The 21,487-nt window shown below is 45.9% G+C and overlaps 1 protein-coding gene across 4 annotated transcripts in view; it reads left to right on the forward strand.

The window, feature by feature from the left end:
• Window positions 1-21,487, forward strand: part of fermt2 (FERM domain containing kindlin 2) — a 37,034-nt gene that overhangs the window by 9,701 nt on the left and 5,846 nt on the right. For 2 of the 4 annotated variants that reach the window (XM_030116306.1, XM_030116307.1), the window contains exons 3-13: window positions 5,359-5,592; window positions 11,443-11,571; window positions 13,612-13,644; window positions 15,296-15,521; window positions 15,639-15,741; window positions 15,992-16,099; window positions 18,740-18,874; window positions 19,589-19,638; window positions 20,427-20,551; window positions 20,666-20,772; window positions 20,862-21,080. In XM_030116306.1, coding sequence (XP_029972166.1) covers window positions 5,359-5,592; window positions 11,443-11,571; window positions 13,612-13,644; window positions 15,296-15,521; window positions 15,639-15,741; window positions 15,992-16,099; window positions 18,740-18,874; window positions 19,589-19,638; window positions 20,427-20,551; window positions 20,666-20,772; window positions 20,862-21,080 — 1,469 coding nt within the window. The remainder of the gene's footprint in view (window positions 1-5,358; window positions 5,593-11,442; window positions 11,572-13,611; window positions 13,645-15,295; window positions 15,522-15,638; window positions 15,742-15,991; window positions 16,100-18,739; window positions 18,875-19,588; window positions 19,639-20,426; window positions 20,552-20,665; window positions 20,773-20,861; window positions 21,081-21,487) is intronic. The other 2 variants (XM_030116308.1, XM_030116309.1) reach the window with 1 other exon arrangement.

Genomic DNA, 21,487 nt, shown 5'->3' on the forward strand with positions numbered 1-21,487 from the left:
AGAAACGAGTTAGTCCGCTCCTCCTCTGCGTGTTTGGCCTCTTCTGATTAGTGATTATGTCTCTTGAGGGTCTGAAATGTTTTTTAACACAAGCTTCAGGTGCTGCTGAATTCACTGGATCACTTCAATCTTGCTCTGTAATCTCTTCATCTCTGTCTGTCGTCCAGATACTGTCATCACCTGTCTGGGTTCAACCTGTTGTATACGTGTTGGCTATCTGATGCTGATGGTATCTGGCGTGACTGCACGAGCTACGGAGCACCCGAAGGCCGTTTTACAGTAGCTCTAATTTAAGGACAGTGCACAGCAGTTGCTTTGTTGTGTCTTTGCTCATCAATGCCGACCTTCACCCCGCTTCAAACGAGGAATATATATAGAAAGAGAGGGGCTTTGGTGTGGTACGGAGGGGGATAAACTGTCTGTGGATACGTGTGTGTGTGTGTGTGTGTCTGTAAATGAGACCGAGATAACAAGACTGACAAACCTGCCACTCTGTGTCTTTGTTGTGTATGAAAACAAGTTATCGCCTTGCACCGCTACCTCCACGGCGTCGGCCTGGAGTCGCCAAGGAAACAGCATGACCAGCCTCACCCAGCTGTAAAGCAAGCTATTTATCAGCCCACGGCTTAAAATGACAAAGATGTGCATCGCACGGCCCTGGTTATTACCAACGCTAACAGATTTATTCTAATAGTAGATGGGAGAAAAAAAAAAGTCATGTTTTTTTTTTGAGGAAAGGGACGATGGAGCAAACAGAATGAAGTCTTAACTGAAGTCAAATCTATCACTGCTCTTATCAATGCAGCTTGATTTTGCTTTAGTGCATCAGCTGACAGCGCTGAAGCTCCATGAGAGTCAGGGAGTGCACGCGCAAGAGCAGGAATGTTTCCTTGTGTGGAGCTACAGCAGCTGGTTTGTCAGTGTGTTATTTGATCTGTCAGTGAGCAGACAAAAAACAATTCTTAAGATAGTAAAATACCTAAACTTCAGACAAGCCCAACATTTCTGCCTGACCATTTGAGGATTCACAGTCTTGTTTTAGTGTATCAGTGGCAGTCGTGCGCAGTGGCTAGCGCTGTGAGAATATCCCTGGTTCGAGTCTAGCTTTCAGGGTGAGAGTGAGTTGAGAACAAATTAAGACATACATTTTGTCCTGCTGTCATCAAGTGTTCAAGTAAGCACACATCTGTTATTTTCAACAGGTTGAAATATTTTACTTTCAGCCTGCTTCATTCCTTTTGTCTTTGTAAGGTGTGTTTTTTTTAATGGTGGAGATAAAATCACTTCTTACATTTGGGAAGTGTTTCATTTTCATAACTGCTATTGCTCATCCCACAAATGCACAATCCTTACAAGTCATTTGAAGGGGATATAAAGGGATTTTTTTTTCCATTACTACTAGATTTATTGCTCCAGATCATTAAATAAATCTCTCTTCCTTCAGATGCCACATCTGTTGCCCACCTTAAGCTCTCCTCTCCTTCTCATGTCCTTTCTCTCGTTCTTTTCCTCTCATCCTCTCCTCTGTTGTCCCGTCCCCTCCCCCCTGACAGACAGGCCTCCATAAACAGAGCTGCCTCCTAATGTAAACACCAGAGATACTCTGACCAGGAGGGGATGGATGGAGGGAGGCAACACTGTCCCAATAAGAGCCCTTCAGACTGGGTCCGTTTTTTGCGTAGAGGGACGTTTTCACCATGTGCTGCAATTAATCAGTGCCCGTTGTTTAAATGACTTGTATTTATGGTATCTGCCGCACAGACAAAGTGCTTTAGGCTGAAAGCTGCTGCAGTGATAGTGGTGAATAAAATTAAAAAAAAAGCTTTGATTGACCAAATTTAAGAATTGATTTTGCTTGGTGAATCACAGACACTTGCAACAGAGAGAGCTAATGTCGTTAATAGATGGATAAGAAGAACACGCTCCCTTTGACAAACACCCAAACCCGCACACACACAATCTCTGTATCGTTTTTCACGTCCTGCAGAGGTCATAAAACATGGTTTCCTCCATTCTGCTTCCCCCTCCCCTTGTTTCGAATGCTATGTACACACATACGCACACACATATTGCTCTGCTAAGGGCTTGTGGGTCCATATTTAATGCGCCCAATTACTTAGGCCCTCCACTCCTCTGGCTGCCGCATTACGTCAGGCTTGGCAGGCGGTATTTTTAGCTGGTAGATGCCATTGGCCACTCTCTCCCCCGGCCGCGGATTGAGTTACCACCTTCATGCTAAAATTGCCCAATGGAGGCTTACCCCAGCTGCCCTCGTCCAATCGCAAAACATCGAACCACTGCGTAACGACAGAAGCAAAGCGAAGGGAAGGCTGTGTCCAGTGAGGGCTTTGGCGGTGGGCAGCGTCAAAGGAAGCAGAGAAGCAGAGGCCATAGAAAGCGCAGTGAGGGTAACTGAGACCAGCCAAGACCTACTTTCGTGCCTTTCCGCAGATTGTATGGTGGTCACGCATGCTGAGGGCGAAGAGGTTTCTATAGAACGTGGTCTGTGGCGACGGCCAGAGTGCCAAATGCTAATACTAGCTGTTGAGCGTGGCTCCCAGACTCCAGAAATTACAAGGTTGTAAAAGGAAAATCTGTGAGCACAGTTATGGAAGTGTATTGCAGATTATTTTCAGTGCTTCTCTCCGCACTGCCTCTCATTATTCCAGCCTTTTAATAGCAGAGCAGGAAACTTTGGGGAGCAGTTTCTCCGATGGCCGCAATGAAGCTGTGCTGTGCACAGCTGAGGCATCACCGTGGAGCGATGACAGCCAGACCCCATGCTGCTGGAGTAACTCACCCAGGGCCTCAGAAAGCTTGGAATGTTTTCACTTAAGTACCAAGTGTTTGCCCGCTGGAGTAAACAAGGGTAAAACCCAACAGCTTGACAAACAGTCCTCCCCAAGACGATTCGCCAGGCTTTCAACAAAAAAGACATCTGCATTCAGATGCTCGCGGCCCGTCTTCGTCTTCTTCATCTCAAGCTTGTGCCTCCCCTCTTAATCGTTACTTGTAATCTCTTCTTCAGCCCAGTTTGCTTTACTTGCGCCACAGCGGTCTTCTTTCTTCACGCCAAGCAGGCAGTCTGTTGTTTCACCTTCTCACCCACTAATCCTGTTCATTCAGCTCTCAGGCAGGGTCAGCGGGAGAGTGTCAATAACGCATAGAGACGCCCCTATGCAAAGTAAAGGTCAACGCAAGCAAGAGCAGCGCGTGAAAACAGAAGGCCACTCAAGGTTCTGGTTACCACGGCGACGAGCTGTTTGCTTGACAGCTAGAGGAAGTCGGCAGGGAGATTGAAGATCGTGTTTTCTTAGATTCGTACTGATTTAATATTCCATTTACAGAGCAAATGAGTAATGAGCTGCTGGATTGATGTGGAGTGTAAATTTAGTCTAATGACTCCTATGAAAGGAGCTAAAAACTTTCATTCAAGCGCAACTATAAATACAATATTGCAGTATGACGAAGTGAAATATGTCAACCTTCAAAATAGGATATGGCCATAACGAACAAAACTTCACTTACAACAGGAATTGTTCAAAATGTTCATGCATGTTTGTGACACGACAGCATAACGAGCTGCAGCGGCTCAGATCGAACGGTTTGATTAAAGGATGACAGGGCAGTCTGACGTCTCGTCTGGGCACGGTGACTCAGAGTAGAGAGAGAGAAGCGCAGAGTGAGACTGAGGATACGCTGCAGAAGCAGTGAAGGGGGATGTGGGCGGAGGAAATGAGACACCACACTGGGAAGTGCCTTCCTGGACTCATGCCGGAGGAATGACATCACTGTTCGGAGGGGACGTCTCAACAATGGGATGAAAACTGCTCCCTCCATCAGGCTGTCAGAGTGTACCAACCAGACACCAGTACTTCACTCGAACTGTGTTTCAGGCAAGGGAGCATAAAACCGCAAACATTTCATGGATCCAACGAGTTCACACTAATGAAACAGTCCAGAGTTCAGGAAGAAATTAACATTTTGAGAAGTCCGCTTCTGGAATTTTGGCATTTGTAAGAATTTGTGTGAAAATTCCTCGAATGTACTCAGGTTCCAAAATGTACAAGGATTCTACAATGTATGTGTTGTAGAATATTTTGAAATATTCATTAACAGCAGCAATAAACATGTATTAAAATGAACTGCTACTGTACTCGGATTACTTAAATATATTGTCTTTTACATAATCTACACTAGGCCACCTTGTTGCCAAAGTGCAAGTTCTGCTTTTCAACGGAACGGAAAAAGAAAAACCCCCTCATCACCGATTCAAGCATCACTCCAGCATCTGTCGTCTTTGTTATGCTATTATTGTATTGTTTATATGATTACTTTAATTGGTGATTCCAGATTGTTTAGAACAGAAGTTATTCAGAACATAGTTTAGATTTTTTGATAGTTTTGATTTTTTGTGTCTAATGAGCCTTGAAAAGAGAGCTATTTGTTAATACAGAAGTTTTTTTTTTCTCCACATTTTAAAGTTATGTTGTACAACTTGCTGTTGATTTTAGGCATAAAAAGCATGTTGAATAATTTCAGACTTTCAATTTCTGCTTTTAGTTGGAAAGGTATATTTAACTGAAAATAATAAAAGCGTGGTTCAGTGTAAAACACAATATTTAATACTTTGTACGTCTGTGGAAATTTAAACATGACTGAAGTAGAATCTAATCAATATATTTGAATGGATGAATGTATACTTTTAAGCTATCTTTTCTATAAAGTTTCACAGTAAAACAACTCCGGAATGAAACAGATCTTCGCTCCATCGATATGTGAAACCTGAACAACATGTTTGCAAGACAGATGCTTTGAGTTCCCTCAAATCCCTGCAGCTTTCACCTTCCTCTTGAAGTCAGACACATGCACCCTGAGAGCTCGGGCTTGTTCCCATTGTGCTGAGCCCCGACACGGCGAAAGCCTGGAAGCCATGCGGGCTTTTGGGTACCTTGTGTCTGCTTAAAGGGATCACGGTGCGGCTTTGAACAAAGAGGGAGGTACGAACCTGATATTCCCACCGTGTCGCACAAACAGCCCCGTCTTTCACATCGTCTGTCCTCTCCTCCCTCTCACTTTGACTTCGCCGCCCCCCCCGTGAAAACCTTTTTTTGGAGCTCCTCTTCACCCGAAGTTTGACCTCTGCCCTGCAGCAGCGGACATATTTGGTGTTCTCGGGTCATAACAGTGTGCTGAATACAGACTGATGACTCTTTTTTTGTTTTTTTGCACTTTCCCTTTTTTGCTGTCACATCTCTTTTTGACCAGTGGTGTCAAACATAAAGGCCCTATGCATCCTTTCACACCCTGGAACCTTGCTAAAACTCAACCATAATGGTCTCTTCTTGTGTGTTGCAGATGTGAAGAAGGACTGGTCGGACCATGCCCTGTGGTGGGAGAAGAAGAAGACGTGGCTGTTGAAAACCCACTGGACGCTGGACAAGTACGGCATCCAGGCCGACGCCCGGCTGCTCTTCACGCCGCAGCACAAGCTGCTGCGCCTCCAGCTGCCCAACATGAAGCACATGAAGGTCAAGGTCAACTTCTCGGACCGGGTCTTCAAGGCCGTGTCGGACATCTGCAAAACCTTCAGTGAGTGGAAGCCGTGACTCATTCTCGCATCGGAGAAGGTGGTTTAATTTACAGTGCGGCTGTGGAAAACGTGTGATGAGGTGTGACTGACTGGCAAAGAGTTATGGGAATGAAAGCCTATTAAAGCATGACTTACTGGATCCAGTAGCCCCACTTGAGGTGCCCACTCCGCTTGGATTACTAGCGCCTCTGGTCGTGTGAGGTTCTGAAAATGCTCAATGTGAAGCTTCACTAATCACGTCCTTCCTGTCACATTGTTTTTATCCCTGACAATCAGTCGTGTTTATCAAACAGTGTAAGCTGTAACGCACGTCTCCCGACTGGTCGTCCACTTTGACGTCCCGTCCTTGGAGCTTGGGCTCCATCAGTCTCACAGCAATGTTTAGCAAACATAGATTAGCAATCTGGGTCATGCTTAAACAGACACACACCAAAATAAACAGTCCTCTTGCTGTACAGGCCATCTTGTCAATTAATGTGTGACTGTCCATCGTGGTATAGACGTTAGTCAAGCTGTGGATATCGTCTGTCTCTGGCTCCACGATGTCCTGTCCTGCCTCCTGAGGTCACACGGACCCTGACAACCCCTGACCTGCTGACGCCCACTTTTCCTCAGCTCGGCCCTCACCCCTTGCCCCTGCGACTTCAACACCAGTCGTGTTTGTAGGTCTGGAGAACGCCCCCCCCCCGGGTATAAAGTCTGGGAACACCTGTTCTGTGTTTGTCACCGGAGGTTTGTCAGCCAGCAGGGTCGGTCCCTCCAGTAGCAGTGTTCTTGTTTTTACTGGCTTCCACAGGTAGCACTAGGCTGCGTTTGGGCTGTATGAAATGAGTTTTAGTTGAGCGCAAATATACAAAGACGCTGTTTTTAAAAGCGACGGGAGAAAGCTGAGGGCGAAACGGGCCTGCAGCCTTTTCGGTCAGGCCTAATTTGGACTGAGTCTGCTTCTACTTTGGTTATAAATCTCTTTCAGCTTCTCAGAAATTCCCAAATAAAAGCCCGGTGCATGTGACAGCGTGGCAAAAAGTGGTACGGATACTATAGGCGCTGTGTGTACGGAATGTACGTGTCTGCTAATCGGTAACGGATAGTGGGAAAGTTCCTCTGACTTCCTCCTGAGCTGACTTGCAGCTGCTCTGTCCTGGAATTATATATTTTTTTTAATGTCATCTGGGCAACTGATTTTGACAATTTCCTGTGCACATTTTCTGCTGAGTGCCTGTGAACTGCAGAGCATCGAGACGGAGAGGGGACAGGAAGAGACGAGGCCTGTCCAACTGGCCTCTACTCCAGACAGGGAAGAAGGAAGGGCAGAGATACAACACGATACAAAGCTAGTGGAGATCTTTTTTTTTTTTTTTTTTCTTACTGTAGCTGTGAGCTACATTCTTGTCTGGTCATTGAGCAATACAAAACCTCTTCTATTTTCATTTATAGGTCTATTTAGCACCATCAAATTGTGTCTGTAAGCATCCCATGCAGGAAAAAATAGTAAGAACTCTGCGTCAGAGGTATAAAAATCAGTTATAACCACAGTGCTGCTCCTGAGTCCCAACACTGACACAGTCCATCTGGGGAGATTTGTAAAGAAAAATGGAGCCAGTTAAAAGCTGAAGTTCTGTGATATTTGAAAATGACTCAGTTCCACTCCTGTTGTGACCCCTCGTTCAATTTGGCAGCCCTCACATCCTGTGCTGCTGTATTTAGTAAATAGTTGAGGGAGAGAAAAAAAAAGACATTTGGGATTTTCCACTTTTAGCTTTTAGGTATAAATTTTTCAACTCTGTCAACAAATTTGGAGAATTCTCGGAAAATAGGAAGCAAAATACTCCTCTGGTTTCAAAGCCAAACTAATGTCTGTTATTTTTGTTGCGGTAGCCTATAGGGACGCTGCTGCAGATTGTTATTGTTGCCTAAACTAAACTTTAAGAGGTGGTCAGTAATGAAATACGCCGATTGCATCTTTCAGAAACCAACATTGACTTCTTCAGTGCTCCACTTCTGTCTGACCAATAGTTCTGGAAGCCTAAATGATAAAGTAGCAGTCTTAAATAGTCTTAAATCTAATTTATTTTCCCCTGAATCAACAGAATAATTGATTATTGATGATCTGAAGATCTTCTCAATTTTATTTTCCAATGAAAGAGTCACGGTCAGACCTCGTCCTGTCTAGACGGTCTGGACTCACTTTACTCGCTTCCAGCACATTAAATACACACATACACCTCCTCTCTCTGACAGGAGGCCGTTTAACTGTTCCTCAGTGTCAGCACACAAAATGTACTCTTCACTACTGACTAACACTTGACTGTGCTGTGGATGTGGGAGCTTGCGGTTGCTCAAAAAAAAAAAAAAAAAAAAAATGAAGCTGCTGCTCTCAGCAGAGTTCAGGCCGCTTCACTTCACAGTCGTGCCAAATCTCCCCTTTACTACGGCGTGCTGGAAAACAAGCCAGCAGAATTTTTCTCTGGAACACATAAAAGGGGAAAAACCTGTTGTGAAATTAGAAAAATGGGTGACGGGGAAGGAAACAGCTGATGACAACAGCCTTTGTTTCTGTGGCATTTACGGAGTCTTCCAGGGAAGTGTTGCTCAGCGCTCTCTGTTCTCCAGAAAAGTTTGTGCGTTCGTTGTGAGTTGTCGTGTCTGTTGTTTTGGTCCAGCAGAGTTGTGACCCTTCAACCCGACTGGACCAGTGGGTTGCTGGCTTCTGTTGTGATAACACAGACTGTGATTTGGCTTCAGTTCCGACTCCTAAATTAAAGGCCATTGTCCTTCTATCTGAGGGGCTTTTCTGCACCTTTTTAGCCTCTTGTCTGATAAATGACACGATCCCATGTCACCCTTCTTGAACTAATAATGATAAACAAACTGTGACGCACGTTTCAGTGAGATTCAGCAACTTTATTCTTCTCCAAGCACAAATTACTTTATTTTTTTTCTCCTGCAACTGGCACTAGCAATGTCAAACCCCTCCCTTCACTTACTCTTGATTCAGTCCTGAGTTTTGATCAGTCTCTCAGCCCTGCGGTTGCCTCTTTTTAACTTTTAAACCTCTGCAATGGGAAAACAGAAATGAAAACACTCCTCTTTAATGCTTTCTGTCCATGTAGGGTGTCTATCTGTTTATATGACAGGGTTTAATGTTGTAAAATTAGACTGTGACTGGGTTTGTGATTCTACTGCGGCTGGCCTTACTCGCTGCAGTGAATCATCTGTTCCGAGGAGTAGACCCTGCGAGCGCAGCTGGCTCTCGCTCAAGCCCTCTCCTTCTGGCGTCAGGCCTGGTCACTGCCGCAAGCCTCCACGGTGGAGGGTTCGAATCTTATTGTCTAGGTGTCATTTCTGCTCGTGGAAATCTTCCAATCTTTTGTAAGCACTCTGTCCCTTACTCACCCGGCCTCACACCCCACCCCCCCCAGGCACCGACCGCAAGTATGTGGTGACTGTTAGAGCGATCGTTCCCAAAGGTCCGGATTCTTAAACTGCTGCTATAAACTACAATTCAACACTGAACCCAGCATGTCAGTAGAAATGAACCGCAGTATTTATCTGTCTAAAAAACAAACAAACATTTGAATCAATTTTAATATGCTTTTGTTATCCTTATTGCGGTGTAGGTTTACACAGAAATGGCAGAAACACTGAAAAGGATGCAGTTGTCATCTTGGGGCACAAGTTGAAGTTAATGTCCAAATACTTGAGTTTGTGATTGGAGCGATTATGTCAGTAGCTTTATTTTTGGGACACAGCCTACATACTAAATTGTTTTAAAACTGCAGTTTCCTGGAGTGCTGCTATGGGGGGAAACTGCTCTCTGACTCCTCAGCAACCCTGACTAAGGACAGTGAAGCATCCTTATATACGAAGAATACACTGATTACTTGAACAGAGTGATGGTTCTGACTAGCAGGGGAGCAGATGGTTGATCATTTAGCAGACTAATCATGTGCTTCACTTGACATTATGCAATCGTGCTTGTGTTTGGGACTCTTTACAGTTATGCAGTTTCTTAAAATATCAAATTTCCCTTTTTTTTAAAGAAAAAAAAAAAGCTAATGATGTAAAATTATGTGCTCTCCTGGTGAGTGGATTGTAGTGAGACATGACACAATCCTGTCGCGTCTTATTGATGATATTCTTACGTGAGCAGACGCCTCGCCTCCATCATATCGACTCTGCAGCCTGCCCCTTCGTGGGAGTGATGGAAAAAGCACATCTGTCCATTACTAAATCCACCTACTCAGGTTCAGAGGAGGACCGCTTCAAATATTGCTTTTCCTGGACGATTTCAATTCCAGTTTTTCCTCCAAATGATCCTAAACCTGAAGTTTTAGGAGTGAAAGATTTGATAACTCTAGAGCCGGATGTTGTCTAAATACTTGGAAACACAGCAAGTTCATTGGAATACATGACAGATATCAGCTGATGACCTTCCAGAGTTGTCTTATGTAGCTGTGTACTGGCGAATATTTGTCATAGGAATAAATTCCCACAGTCGACAGCTCGATCATAACAATTAAAGAGTTACAGTGACGTTGTAGTAAAACGCCACAATGCCTCTGGAAGAGAGAGCCGGAGCCACGTACTCGCAGCTTGAAACACACTCGCCTGTGTGTATTGGCCTCCTCACACAGCTCAGTGGGGCTCGAGCTGAGCAGCACGCCTCAGACTCACATGGCTGTATAAGGGCACAGGGACTGCGCGCTCCACTGCTGCAAACAGAGCGAATATCAGGGAGGAGGGAGAGTAGGAGGGTGGGGAGGAGGAGGAGGGGGGTGAGCTCCCATCTGGTAGTTCTTAAAACTCCTGGAATGCTTTTGCTTTAGTTACACAAACCAAACAAGCTTTCTCACCAAGCCAAGACGTTCTCTCGACCCGTCCGCTCGTGCTCTCCTCCACACACGCCCCCGGCACGCTCTTCAATCAGTCTGCAACACCGTCCCAATACCTTTCTCTGGAAAAAGGTCTCAGAGTGGAATTCTTTCAGTGGAAAGCGATGAAATTTGACAGTGCTCTGTCAAATACATGCTCGCTCCTTAATTTATATGAAATCCCTTTGGAAAGTCGAATCCAGCTGGGGGTCCAGATGTGCTCAACTTCCAGACCAGCGCCATCCGTTCCGGTCCTGACGCTTTCTGGCCGTCTGTAGCTCTCTACATCAGAACCAGAACCCAGACTCATCTTAAAACGTCACTGCTGCCGCTGAGTGATGGCTCCCTGGCTTCTCAACCCAGGAGAGAGGGAGAGAGCAGAAAGCCGCTCTGTTTTACTCATCACATCCACCATCTGAAACACTCACACACACACACACACACACACACTGATACTATGGCTGATCATTTCATTGAAGCTACCTGTTTACTGTCACGCTTGTTTTGGTTTGAGCTTTGCCGTCTAAACCATGAGAATCTGAGGACTAGTTGGGGAAAGGAAGCCAGCAGAGAGATAGCGGTTGTGTCGGCCTCGTCTCAGCAGGGGATTACAGTTAAAGGAAGATTTGTTGGGGCCCTGAGAAAAGGGATTTGAGATTTTCCACCCTTCATGTGCACACAGCTGTCCGTAGAGCTTACCCACAAACTCTGTCCACCCTTCTTGTGCTTATTTTGCCTTTCTGCCACTCACAGTAGCATCCCTGTATTTGCCTGCTGCTCAGCTTCCCTTATTTGTTAGTTGTGCTTCAGGAGAAGCCGTGCGGTTTATTGCCAAGCCGTCATTGAAAAACACAAATTGCTGTCTTTTGGAGTCAGTGGCATCAAAACCGGCTCATCTCCAGAAATGCGTTGTAGCTCCTCGGTCTTATGTTTCTGTGACATCAAATGAACTTTCTCGCGGTCTTCCCTTCCCAGATATTCGCCACCCAGAAGAGTTATCTCTACTGCGTAAGCCCCGTGATCCCAAGAAGAAGAAGAAAAAGCTGGAAGAGGCAGAGGAGGATGATCTGGAGCTGGAGGGGCCACTGTTAACCCCCGGATCAGGTGAGCTGTTTTCACAGATTTTTGCTGTCTGTGCAGCAGCAATTTGAAATAAATGATTCAATTCAGATAAAATGTAAACACAGACTCTACAGATCATGTAGAAAATAATATTTACTCAGTCTGATTTTCACTTTTCTAACTAATGAGTTAAAAAGAAATGGCTTATTTTTATATAATTGTCGGGTATCGGGTTTTGTTTTTGCACCTTGCTGTAAAGTAAACCTTTCTCCTCCCTCAAGCAGCAGTTTAAATAGCAGGTTCCTCTGGCTCTAGTTGAGCATCTTCTGCTCTTTTCTGTGTCTGATCGCACTTGCGGCTGACAAAACCACCGGGATAACTCCAGATCGCGACACGCTGTGCCGAGTGAAATATGAATGTCTGAGTTTGAGGCCTGCCCGGGATCTACAGCCCCAGCTCCCAATTCCTTGGCGGGGAGGACCAAGAATGGTTGAGATTCCACGCATAGTTGGTCACGCTGCCATTTTAAACCCAAACTAGGCTACGCAAGTGCAGCTATACAGGCCCTCCTCTGTCTGGCAGTGTGTGATCGAAGAGTGAGAGTCATCTGAGCAGAACAAAACCGGGTGGATCACTGTCACTGAGTTTGCTCCAAACTAAGCTGCTATGACCGTACGGTAACTGTAGTGAGTTTGATGAGCGGTGTGCATTATACAGCGCTGTATATAATCAAAATGAACTGGAATCATTGTGTCATAGTAATAAAAAAAAAAAAGCATAAAAATGAAATGACGTGCATGGAAGGCAGCAGCCAATTCGAAGCCTCACATGACGATCACACCCAACGTTGCGTCATTTTGAGGGTGTGCTCCAGTGATGCCTCTCGTCTCGATACATGTTGTTCCCGGTGGGTAAATGTGGTCACACCGTCAAGCCGTCCGGAGAGTTTTATCAGGAATGTGCAGAATCTGTTTACTTTCACCAGTGTCCCGTGTGCGTGAGTGCGTGTGTGTGTGTGTGTGTGTGTGCGCGCGCATGTTTCTGCTCAGTTACAAACACACACGATCAGACAAGTGGGTCCTGCCTGTTGGATCACATGCTGCAGTCAGTCTGTATTTCAGGGGAAGATCTGGCCTCCTGATAGAAATCACAAGGCTCTGCAGAGATGTAATCAGGACAACAGCCGTGTCTCTTCTCCCCTTCTACACTTTCAAGATTACGCTTTCAGTATTAAGAGACGCAGCATTTTGTTGATTAAACCAAAATGAATGGTTATTAATTGTTACAATAACTAATTAAATGTGAATATATCATGGTACCCTGTGTTAGAAAAGCTTAATATATCACATATCCAGACTGTATTTATCTATAATAAGCAAGCATTGATAGAATTACATCTAAACAATTCAGTAGTGATGTCCACCCATAAATATACACGTTTTTTTTTTCCATTTCTTTCCCAAAACTTCAATCTTTATTTTTAAAAGTACCATTTCTGCAGCTTCGTATTCCCTGTATGTGTCGTGTCACATCTCCCTCTGAATGTTCCATTTTGGTGGAAAAGCCTGAGCGGCTGTGACTCAGACGTAGAGCCACGGCGTGGTCCGTGATCCCAGTGCCGCCACATCACGGCGTCCCTGCTATATGTAATCGTCTTTCCTGTCTGGGCGGAGGGCGAGACGCCTCAGACGGCTCTGTGCTCCGCGGTTCATCCACGCAGGGCCGGGTCACGTTGACCAAAGCCTTCCTTGAGGTCTCAGCCTGTCACGCCGTGCTGAATGATTTTGAATGGATGGAAACGACAGAGCCTCCCTGGCCATGCCAGGGCGATCTCCTCTTCGAAAGGAGGGTAAACTGAGTCACCCGCCCTGAGGCTAGCAGCTGGCAGCGTTTGTGGAAATGCCACAGATCTCCTCATTCTTGTTCTCCTCAACTTTTGTCTCCTCTCCCATTTCCCCCCTGTCCATGTGCCGTTTTCAGAATCTTAAATCTGTCCACTCGGTTTTATTCGCTGCCTGTACGTTCCCTCCCTCCTCTTTTTCCTGTCTTTCTTTTCTCTTACTCTGTCTCTTTTCATCCTAGCGTCTGAGATAATATACATCGGACCTGTCAAAGGTAAGCTTTCCTCTTCCTCTGTCCTTCTGTCTTCAGCACTGCTTCCTCACCCATGACCTCCCCTCCCATCCCCTCAAATCCCAACCCCACCCCCCACAGCTGCAGTTTTGAGGTCACATGGTATCTGTAACCTTTGGGGCTGGCGGCCGAGTCACCTGACCTCTCCCTCCAGAGGAAGTCAGCTGATTCGGGCAGTCTCATGACAAAGGTTCTGCACCCTGTTAGAAATGAGCGTGAAACTCACTTTCCTGACAGCGACTCCAGGTCTGCTGGTCGTGCAGAGTAAACAATCCCCCCCCCCACCATCAGCCTCTGAAAGTTTAGCTTTAAGGAATCGGCAGTCGGTCAGTAACAAGGTCAACGCAGGCATGTTTTCATATTGGACAACTCGTGTTTGTGCTGCGTTCAAACTCAGAATCACATGCTTGTAATTCTGCCTCCATGCTTCAACTTACTTCCCACACAGTAACTTTCTGTGAAAAAAAAAAGTGAGACAGAGAGCAAAATCCACACAAGACACTTTAATTTATTGACAATTCCCTCATGGTTTACCTCCAGTCCTCACAGCCAGTGGTGGTCCAGCTCCACGAACCCCCGCAGTGGGAGGGAATTCATGTCAACATTCTTGGTGCCTTTTTGCCGACATTGGAGAGTCGGTAAACAGGATGGAGGAAGCCTCGCTGTGCCGCTTTCTCCACATACACAGTTTTCACTGGATATTTAGCATTCCTCCTGAGAGCCGATGGGAGAGGGGAGAGCTCACCCTGACCTCATTAGCATCGGGAGGGTAACAGCGGAGGAACGACTCGATAACACCCTCCTCCGTGGGGATGGGTGGCCGTAGCCTGCACCCTGTTCTCATGACCTCAGCTCACAAACACAAACATACGCACGCACACACACGCACACACTCACAAGCACAAACCAAGCCCACTTCCTGGTTTCAGAGGGGATGTAGCGGTTTAGCTGGTGTTGCTTCTTGACCCACGGAGGGAGAGAGGGAATGTGGCTAAAAATACTCCTCAAGGCCACACAACAGGAAATGCAAGAAGCTTCACTTTGGAAGCTTGTGTCGGAGCCCAAATCCTAAATCTGAAATGTAAATATAAATGAAAATCACCACATTAAAGTACTATTTTATACTCTGTCCAAATCTTGGCACTCCTCCTCCTCCTCTCCTGTGGGCAGATTGTGCTGCAGTCTGCTGTGTGAAGTGCGTTCCTGCGGGTTTTGCGACTGTAACTAAGTGGGTGATCGTGATAGTGATGTGCATCATCTGCATGCTGATCCACATCGGCTCCACCATCAGCAGGAGGATATTACTGAAATCACTCATCTGCCAGGCTGGGCTGGTAGTCATATGACGACTGCTGACTGGTTTGCACATTCTGCAAGTGTGTGTGTGTGCGTGCGTGCGCGAGTTTTTGCTTTGTTAGAAGTGTTGTCACTGTTTGTTTTTTTTTGTTTTTTTTTTCTTTTCTTTTCCATTTGATGCATTTGTGGTGTTGTATTTGTAAATGTGCACTTAACTGGATCCTGAGTGTCAATATGAGGCTACAGACATATGAAAATGGATTTTTATAAACTGGCTTTTATCCACTTTGCCACTAACTTATTTCTTTGTTTTTTGCATTTTCTTTTTTTTTTGTAGGGAGCATCTACTCTAGTCCGGGCCTGTACAGTAAGACCATGACCCCCACCTACGACTCCCGGGACGGCAGCCCCCTGTCACCCACCACCGCCTGGTTCGGAGACAGCCCCCTGTCGGAGGGCAATCCCAGCATCCTCGCTGTCAGCCAGCCCATCTCCTCTCCAGACATCCTGGTCAAACTCTACAAGCCCCAGTCTCTGTTGGACAAAGCCAAGATCAATCAGGGGTGAGATGCACTTTGCGGATTAGTTTGTTTGAATGGCACAGTGTCAAAAATGCTGAGCCGGTATGCAGTGGTCGCATCTCGCCTCACGATGATTTGTCTCGGTCGTGCCGTGCACAGGTGGCTAGACTCTTCCAGGTCCCTCATGGAGCAGGATGTGAAGGAGAACGAGGTCCTGCTGCTGAGGTTCAAATACCACAGTTTCTTTGACCTCAACCCGAAGGTACGCACGCGAAAATCCAGAGATTGTTGGGAAATTTGTTGAGAAAATGTTGTAACTGACGGCTTATTTCAAGTAAAGATGCAGACTGTTTCTCTTTCTGAGTTTTAACCTGCATAGTTTGTGGTTTATGGTGTTTTGCTGACCACCTGTTATTGCTGTAGCTACATCCTGTTTCGTTTTATGATATTTAACCAGATGCAGTGAGGTCTTGTCCTGTGTGTTCAGCCATGCTGCTTGCTTGTGTCCACAGTACGATGCCATCCGAGTGAACCAGCTCTACGAACAGGCCAAGTGGGCCATCCTGCTGGAGGAAATCGAGTGCACAGAGGAGGAAATGATGATGTTTGCTGCCCTGCAGGTAAAGAGGCTGCGTATGTGAATGCACCCGTTCTCTGATTTTCCTCTTTCAGCATCATTCCAGCAGGGTTTGAAATGGGAAGTCCTTTTCTTTCAGGCAGTAGTTGAACTGCCTCCTCGGCCACAGGCTAATGAATTGGATGCGACTGCAGCCTGGAGCTGAGCCATAACGGGCCAGTTCTACTGCAGCATGCATACTAAAACTTGGCCATTGGATGCTGCAGCAGGGAGTTAATGGAAACTTTATCACAAATATTCTTACTAGACCTCACTGTCCCATCTTTGTTCATTGATGTTGATGTGATAAATCAGCTTTTAGGATGTAGTATTAGTGCATATGGGAATTTAAGACCATCAAGGCTCTGGTGCAGAAACTCTAGTTGAATATTTTGCAAATGTTCCGATGGTTCACAATTAAGACCAGGTCTTAGTTTGCAGTGAAATAAACACAGCTTTAAAAAAAATAAATAAAAGAAATTGACTCGAACACATGAATCAAAACAGTCATTTTGGGGTTAAGTACAACAAATTAAGTCCTACCGATGTTTTGGCTCTCTTGATAAGTGATTACGAGCTGTGAGCGGCTCAAACATCAAAACACTAATCCCAGGAATGGTCTCAGATTGACATGCACAGCCCCGCTGGATTGTTGCATTTTAAAAAGGTTTGATGTTCATCAACAAAGTGTGGAAGTGTCAACTGCATCAATCCATCCCTCCAAATTCTCATCCGCTTACACTTAAATACACTTAGATTATTAGGATTTATCTAGATTAGCACTTAATAATACTAACAATAATACCTCAATACTATTTAATACTACATCATAATACTTCAATAACTAATAGAATAGTTTCTTTTCAAAGACTCATATTAAAGAAGAGTGGATTCAAAGGGGAAGTGATATACAGATGTGAACCCCGCTTCCTCCCCCAGGCCACCACATGTAGTCACGAGGGGGTGTGGTGTCCCTGCTATTTCTGACCCTCATAAACTGTGGGTGCCAAGACCTGAGGACGCCACCCTGTCCTCACCCCCACGGTAATTATAGTGCATCCTGGGCCACGGGACCCCTCGCTCCGGCCCGGACCACCCACCCCAGCGGGACACGGTCAGAAGAGACCTGCTCTTCATTCCTGTAAAAGCTCTCTGACACCCATAGGTGTGTGGTGTGTTTTATCAGACCGGTTATAATTACCCTTAACGGGTTTCTCGTTTCACCTTCCTGGGAGAAACGCTAATCCAAGCAGGGTGTTTAGACTGGCGGCTGCTCTGTCACTACCTGTCTGTTAGCGCTATGGTAGCGGCTACTACGTTTCAGCCGGGGAAGCGCGAGCTCAGGGTTTGGCTAAGGTTTCACCGTGGCGGGATGCAGGGGGTCTAAATAAAGAGCCATGATTGTCTGAGTGGAGCATGTAGCTGGCCGCAGCTGGTACGCTATCACCTGGATGTTTCACAGAAATGAGCTAATCATCCCGGCTCTATTCATGGAAGTAGAGCACAAGTTGTACTTTGTACCGAAGCAGATAAATTTATCCAGTCTGTTAATCACACGCGAACAGTGAGGGGGGGGAATAATCCAGAGTGGGTTTCAGTTTTGAAGAGAGCCCTTCAGAGTGGATGAGCAGAGCGCAGGAGTGTCGGGACGAGCCCTTTGTCCCACAGCTGAAGCTTCGCATATCTCTGTCCGAGTCTGCTTTGCATCTCTCACTCTCTCGACAGCTGTTCATTCATACATCGGTGGGGGGTTGGTGACGGGTTGACATTACAAATACCATTTGTCAACAAGCTGTATTTAGTGTCTGTGACTCACCGTTGGGTTTTTGGTAATGGCCCCTTCCTGATGAATTGCTGTTTCCATTGTTAGAATAACACGCAGGCAAGAAAGCAGCAGTCTCACATGTGTACTTAATGAAAACACTTTTATTGCATTTAAGAGACGCAGAAAACAGGCTGATGCTCGTTTCAGTGCCTGATTTCTACTGATCTCCTCAAACTTACCCATCTAGAAAATCTTGTTGCTGTTAAAGTCGGTGGTGTTTGCTGGCTTCACTTGCTAACTTGCTAACCCAGCAGATCTTAAATTATTTATATGGCTATTATCACAGACGATCCCCATTTTATAAGATGAAGTTGGGGCGTTTATGCAGCGGTAGCACATTGCAGGAAACTTTATAGATATCAGCGAAGCTGTTGGCGAAGGTGCAGGAACAGCTGTCTCCATTTCATTTAAGTCCTGAGTGTTCCTTTTTCATTGGGGGGGGGGAAAAAAAAACTATTTTGTGGTTGATTTGTAGGTTTTAACTGTGCAACCGTGCAGTAGGGAGAGAGAATAGAGCCGCAGGTTTTTCGCAGATCTAATCAAGCTTGAGATCCACCGTAAAAGTTTAAATGTCAGGATACTGTGCGCATGCATGCCAAATGTGGTTTATTCAGTCTACTGAGTGATCAACAAAAAGAACCCTGTGATATGAATTATGATGTTGCTCTTATGGTTTTTCTTTTTTTATATATTAATTCAACTTTTGGAAGCATCATACCACTTTTTTTTTTTATGAGAATACAACATTTAGAGAAAAGATCCCATCTGTGAAATTAGCTAGAGCTTCACCTAACTGGAATGCGTCTCTCTTTTTTCTAGTACCACATCAACAAGCTGTCCATCATGTCGTCAGACAACCACATGAACAACAGCGAGAAGGAGGTGGACGAGGTGGACGCCGCGCTGTCAGACCTGGAGATCACTCTGGAGGGAGGCAAGACATCCAACACTCTGGTACGACGGCTCCGCCGCTGCAGCGCGAGTTTCATTCAGAACAGCGTCATGATGTGAATGTGATCTCCCACGGCTTTGGTTTGGAGCTTTATTTATTTCTTACCAGTTCTGATGAGGTGTCCTTTCATCAACCGTGTTAAACAGGAAAGAATATCTACACACAGAACGAACTTTCAGTTGGAATACAATGTTTCACATGGATATTTTTAGGGCCTGAATCGGACAAAGAGCTGCGGTTAAAAGCCACAAACCCCCATGAAGGTTGTGTTTTAGCGGCGCTGCTCCAGCAGCCCTGTCCTGAGAGGCCGTTGAAGTTTATACAGCTTATCAGGGGAAACTAAGCTATGAATTATTACATAAGAGGTGTTGTCTTTGCCATGCTCTGCTGAGCAGTGGCACTGAAAATGTCCAAAGTTGAAAGGGAGGCTGTTGTTTTTAGCTGTGTTTAACCCATTAAGGCCAGGAGCGACGCATACGCCAGCCAGATGCAAAAGGAATGTGTTTATATGATGGCATGGTTTTAAAAATGTGACCGGTGAGACTCTGCGGTCTGCAGGAAAAAGTGAAATCATTTCACAATCAGCTCTGAATGGAAAAGCAAACAAATGTCGCAAACAGCTGTGAAGGGAAGCGAAGCTCAGGCACGTCTGATTTCAATGGTTTTTATGTTAAAGATATACTTACTTGGTTTGTTTTTTTTTTCTCTCCTTCCAGGGTGACATTACATCCATCCCTGAGCTAGCAGACTACGTCAAAGTTTTCAAGTAAGTTCGCCTCCATTCTGAACTTTCATTTCGCAGAACTGCGTCAACTTCACACTCATCGATCTGTGAATCCTTGCAAAGTCTTTCCCGAGCAGCAGGAGGCAACTCGTCTGGCAGTGCAGAGGAGGGCAGCAGAACTTTATTCATGATGAAAGTTTAGCTTCCAAACTTCCAAACAACACCATCATTTATTCAGTATTATTTATTATGTTGATCTGAAAGCTGGAATTTTTTTGTTGATCATATCATGATTTCCAAAAAAATAAAGGAACTTGGCTTCTTGATGCCTGAAGCTAGAGAAAAGAGCAAAAATTTAGAATTAATAGCCGTGATTAGAATTTTGGCCGCAGTTATGCAGCCCTGACATAAAATAAATTGTCACCATCAGTCTATTAGATTGATTCATCCAAAAAATGTGCAGGATGCTCTTTCACTTTGGCTCTATTGCAGTTGGACCGAGTTCCCTTTTTCTGGCTGGAAGCCTTTGCTGACAGGCAGGTGGCCTCGAAAGCCGGTTCTCTAATGAAATATATAAACTATAGGGGGGATAATATCAAGGGGCATTTCCTCCTTAATGGTTTTCCAGAATGCTGGCTCCTCTCCTCTTCGCCTCGCTGACTTTGCACTTCAGAAATCTCCCTGCTCTTTCTTCCCCACTGCTCTCTGGTGATTTCTCCTTTCTCCTCCCCCTGCTCTTCCTTTTAAGTCTCTTTAAAGGATTTTTTTTTGTTTATTTGTCTTTCATTCGGTCTGAACTCTGACATGTGTCCTATCTGTCTCGTTTCCAGGCCAAAGAAGCTGACGCTGAAGGGCTACAAGCAGTACTGGTGCACGTTCAAGGACATCACGATTTCCTGCTACAAGAGTAAAGAGGAGTCGCACGGGACTCCTGCTCACCAAATGAATCTCAGAGGTGACCATAAACACTCACGAAACCACTCGAAACAAGTCATTTCAGACACACGCCTCAGTTTTTCTGGTTATCTTCACTCTGTGTGACCTTTGACCTCCTTTTCCTCTGTGTTAGGTTGTGAGGTGACACCAGATGTGAACATCTCGGGTCAGAAATTCAACATCAAGTTGCTAATCCCCGTGGCCGACGGCATGAACGAGATCTGGCTGCGGTGCGACACGGTGAGGCCGGAGCCAGCGGGCTCTCCGCCGGGGGGACTTCCTGTTCACCAGGTCGTATTTGACTCTATTTGGCTTTTTGACGCGTGCAGGAGAAGCAGTACGCGCACTGGATGGCCGCCTGCCGCCTGGCCTCCAAAGGGAAGACCATGGCCGACAGCTCGTACAACCTGGAGGTCCAGAACATCCTGTCCTTCCTCAAGATGCAGCACATGAACCCCGACCCCCAGTTCATCGAGCCCATCACCACCGACATCAACCCGGAGTGCCTGGTGTCCCCGCGCTACCTGAAGAAGTACAAGAACAAGCAGGTGAGCTTTAAAATAAAGCGTCTGACCTCCCGTTTAGACACGCGGAGGTTAAAGACGACGTGAAGATCGCCGGTGTCTGGTCCGATGTGTAATTTGTGGGAGGTTGTTTACCTGCCCGACGAGTCGGACGGAGGAGCAGCTGATGCTTCCCAGATGGGCGCCTCCTGGCATCAGAGGCGTCTCGCTGTGGAATGTAACCTCCCTCCACTCCCCGCTTCTTCACTTCTCCCTCTCCCGCTTATCCCTCCACTCCTTCCCCGGTTCCTCTTTGGTCCGGGGGGGGAAACCAGGACAGCGGATGTCCTACAGTAGAGCTGTCAGACTGCAACAATGCCTCCACGTTGTGGGTGGTTTTTAGCCGATCTCACTGGCTGAAAATAGTGTTCTGAACACAACACTCACTCCAA

The sequence above is a fragment of the Salarias fasciatus genome, chromosome 19, assembly GCF_902148845.1.
Source record: "Salarias fasciatus chromosome 19, fSalaFa1.1, whole genome shotgun sequence".
In the NCBI taxonomy this organism is placed as follows: domain Eukaryota; kingdom Metazoa; phylum Chordata; class Actinopteri; order Blenniiformes; family Blenniidae; genus Salarias; species Salarias fasciatus.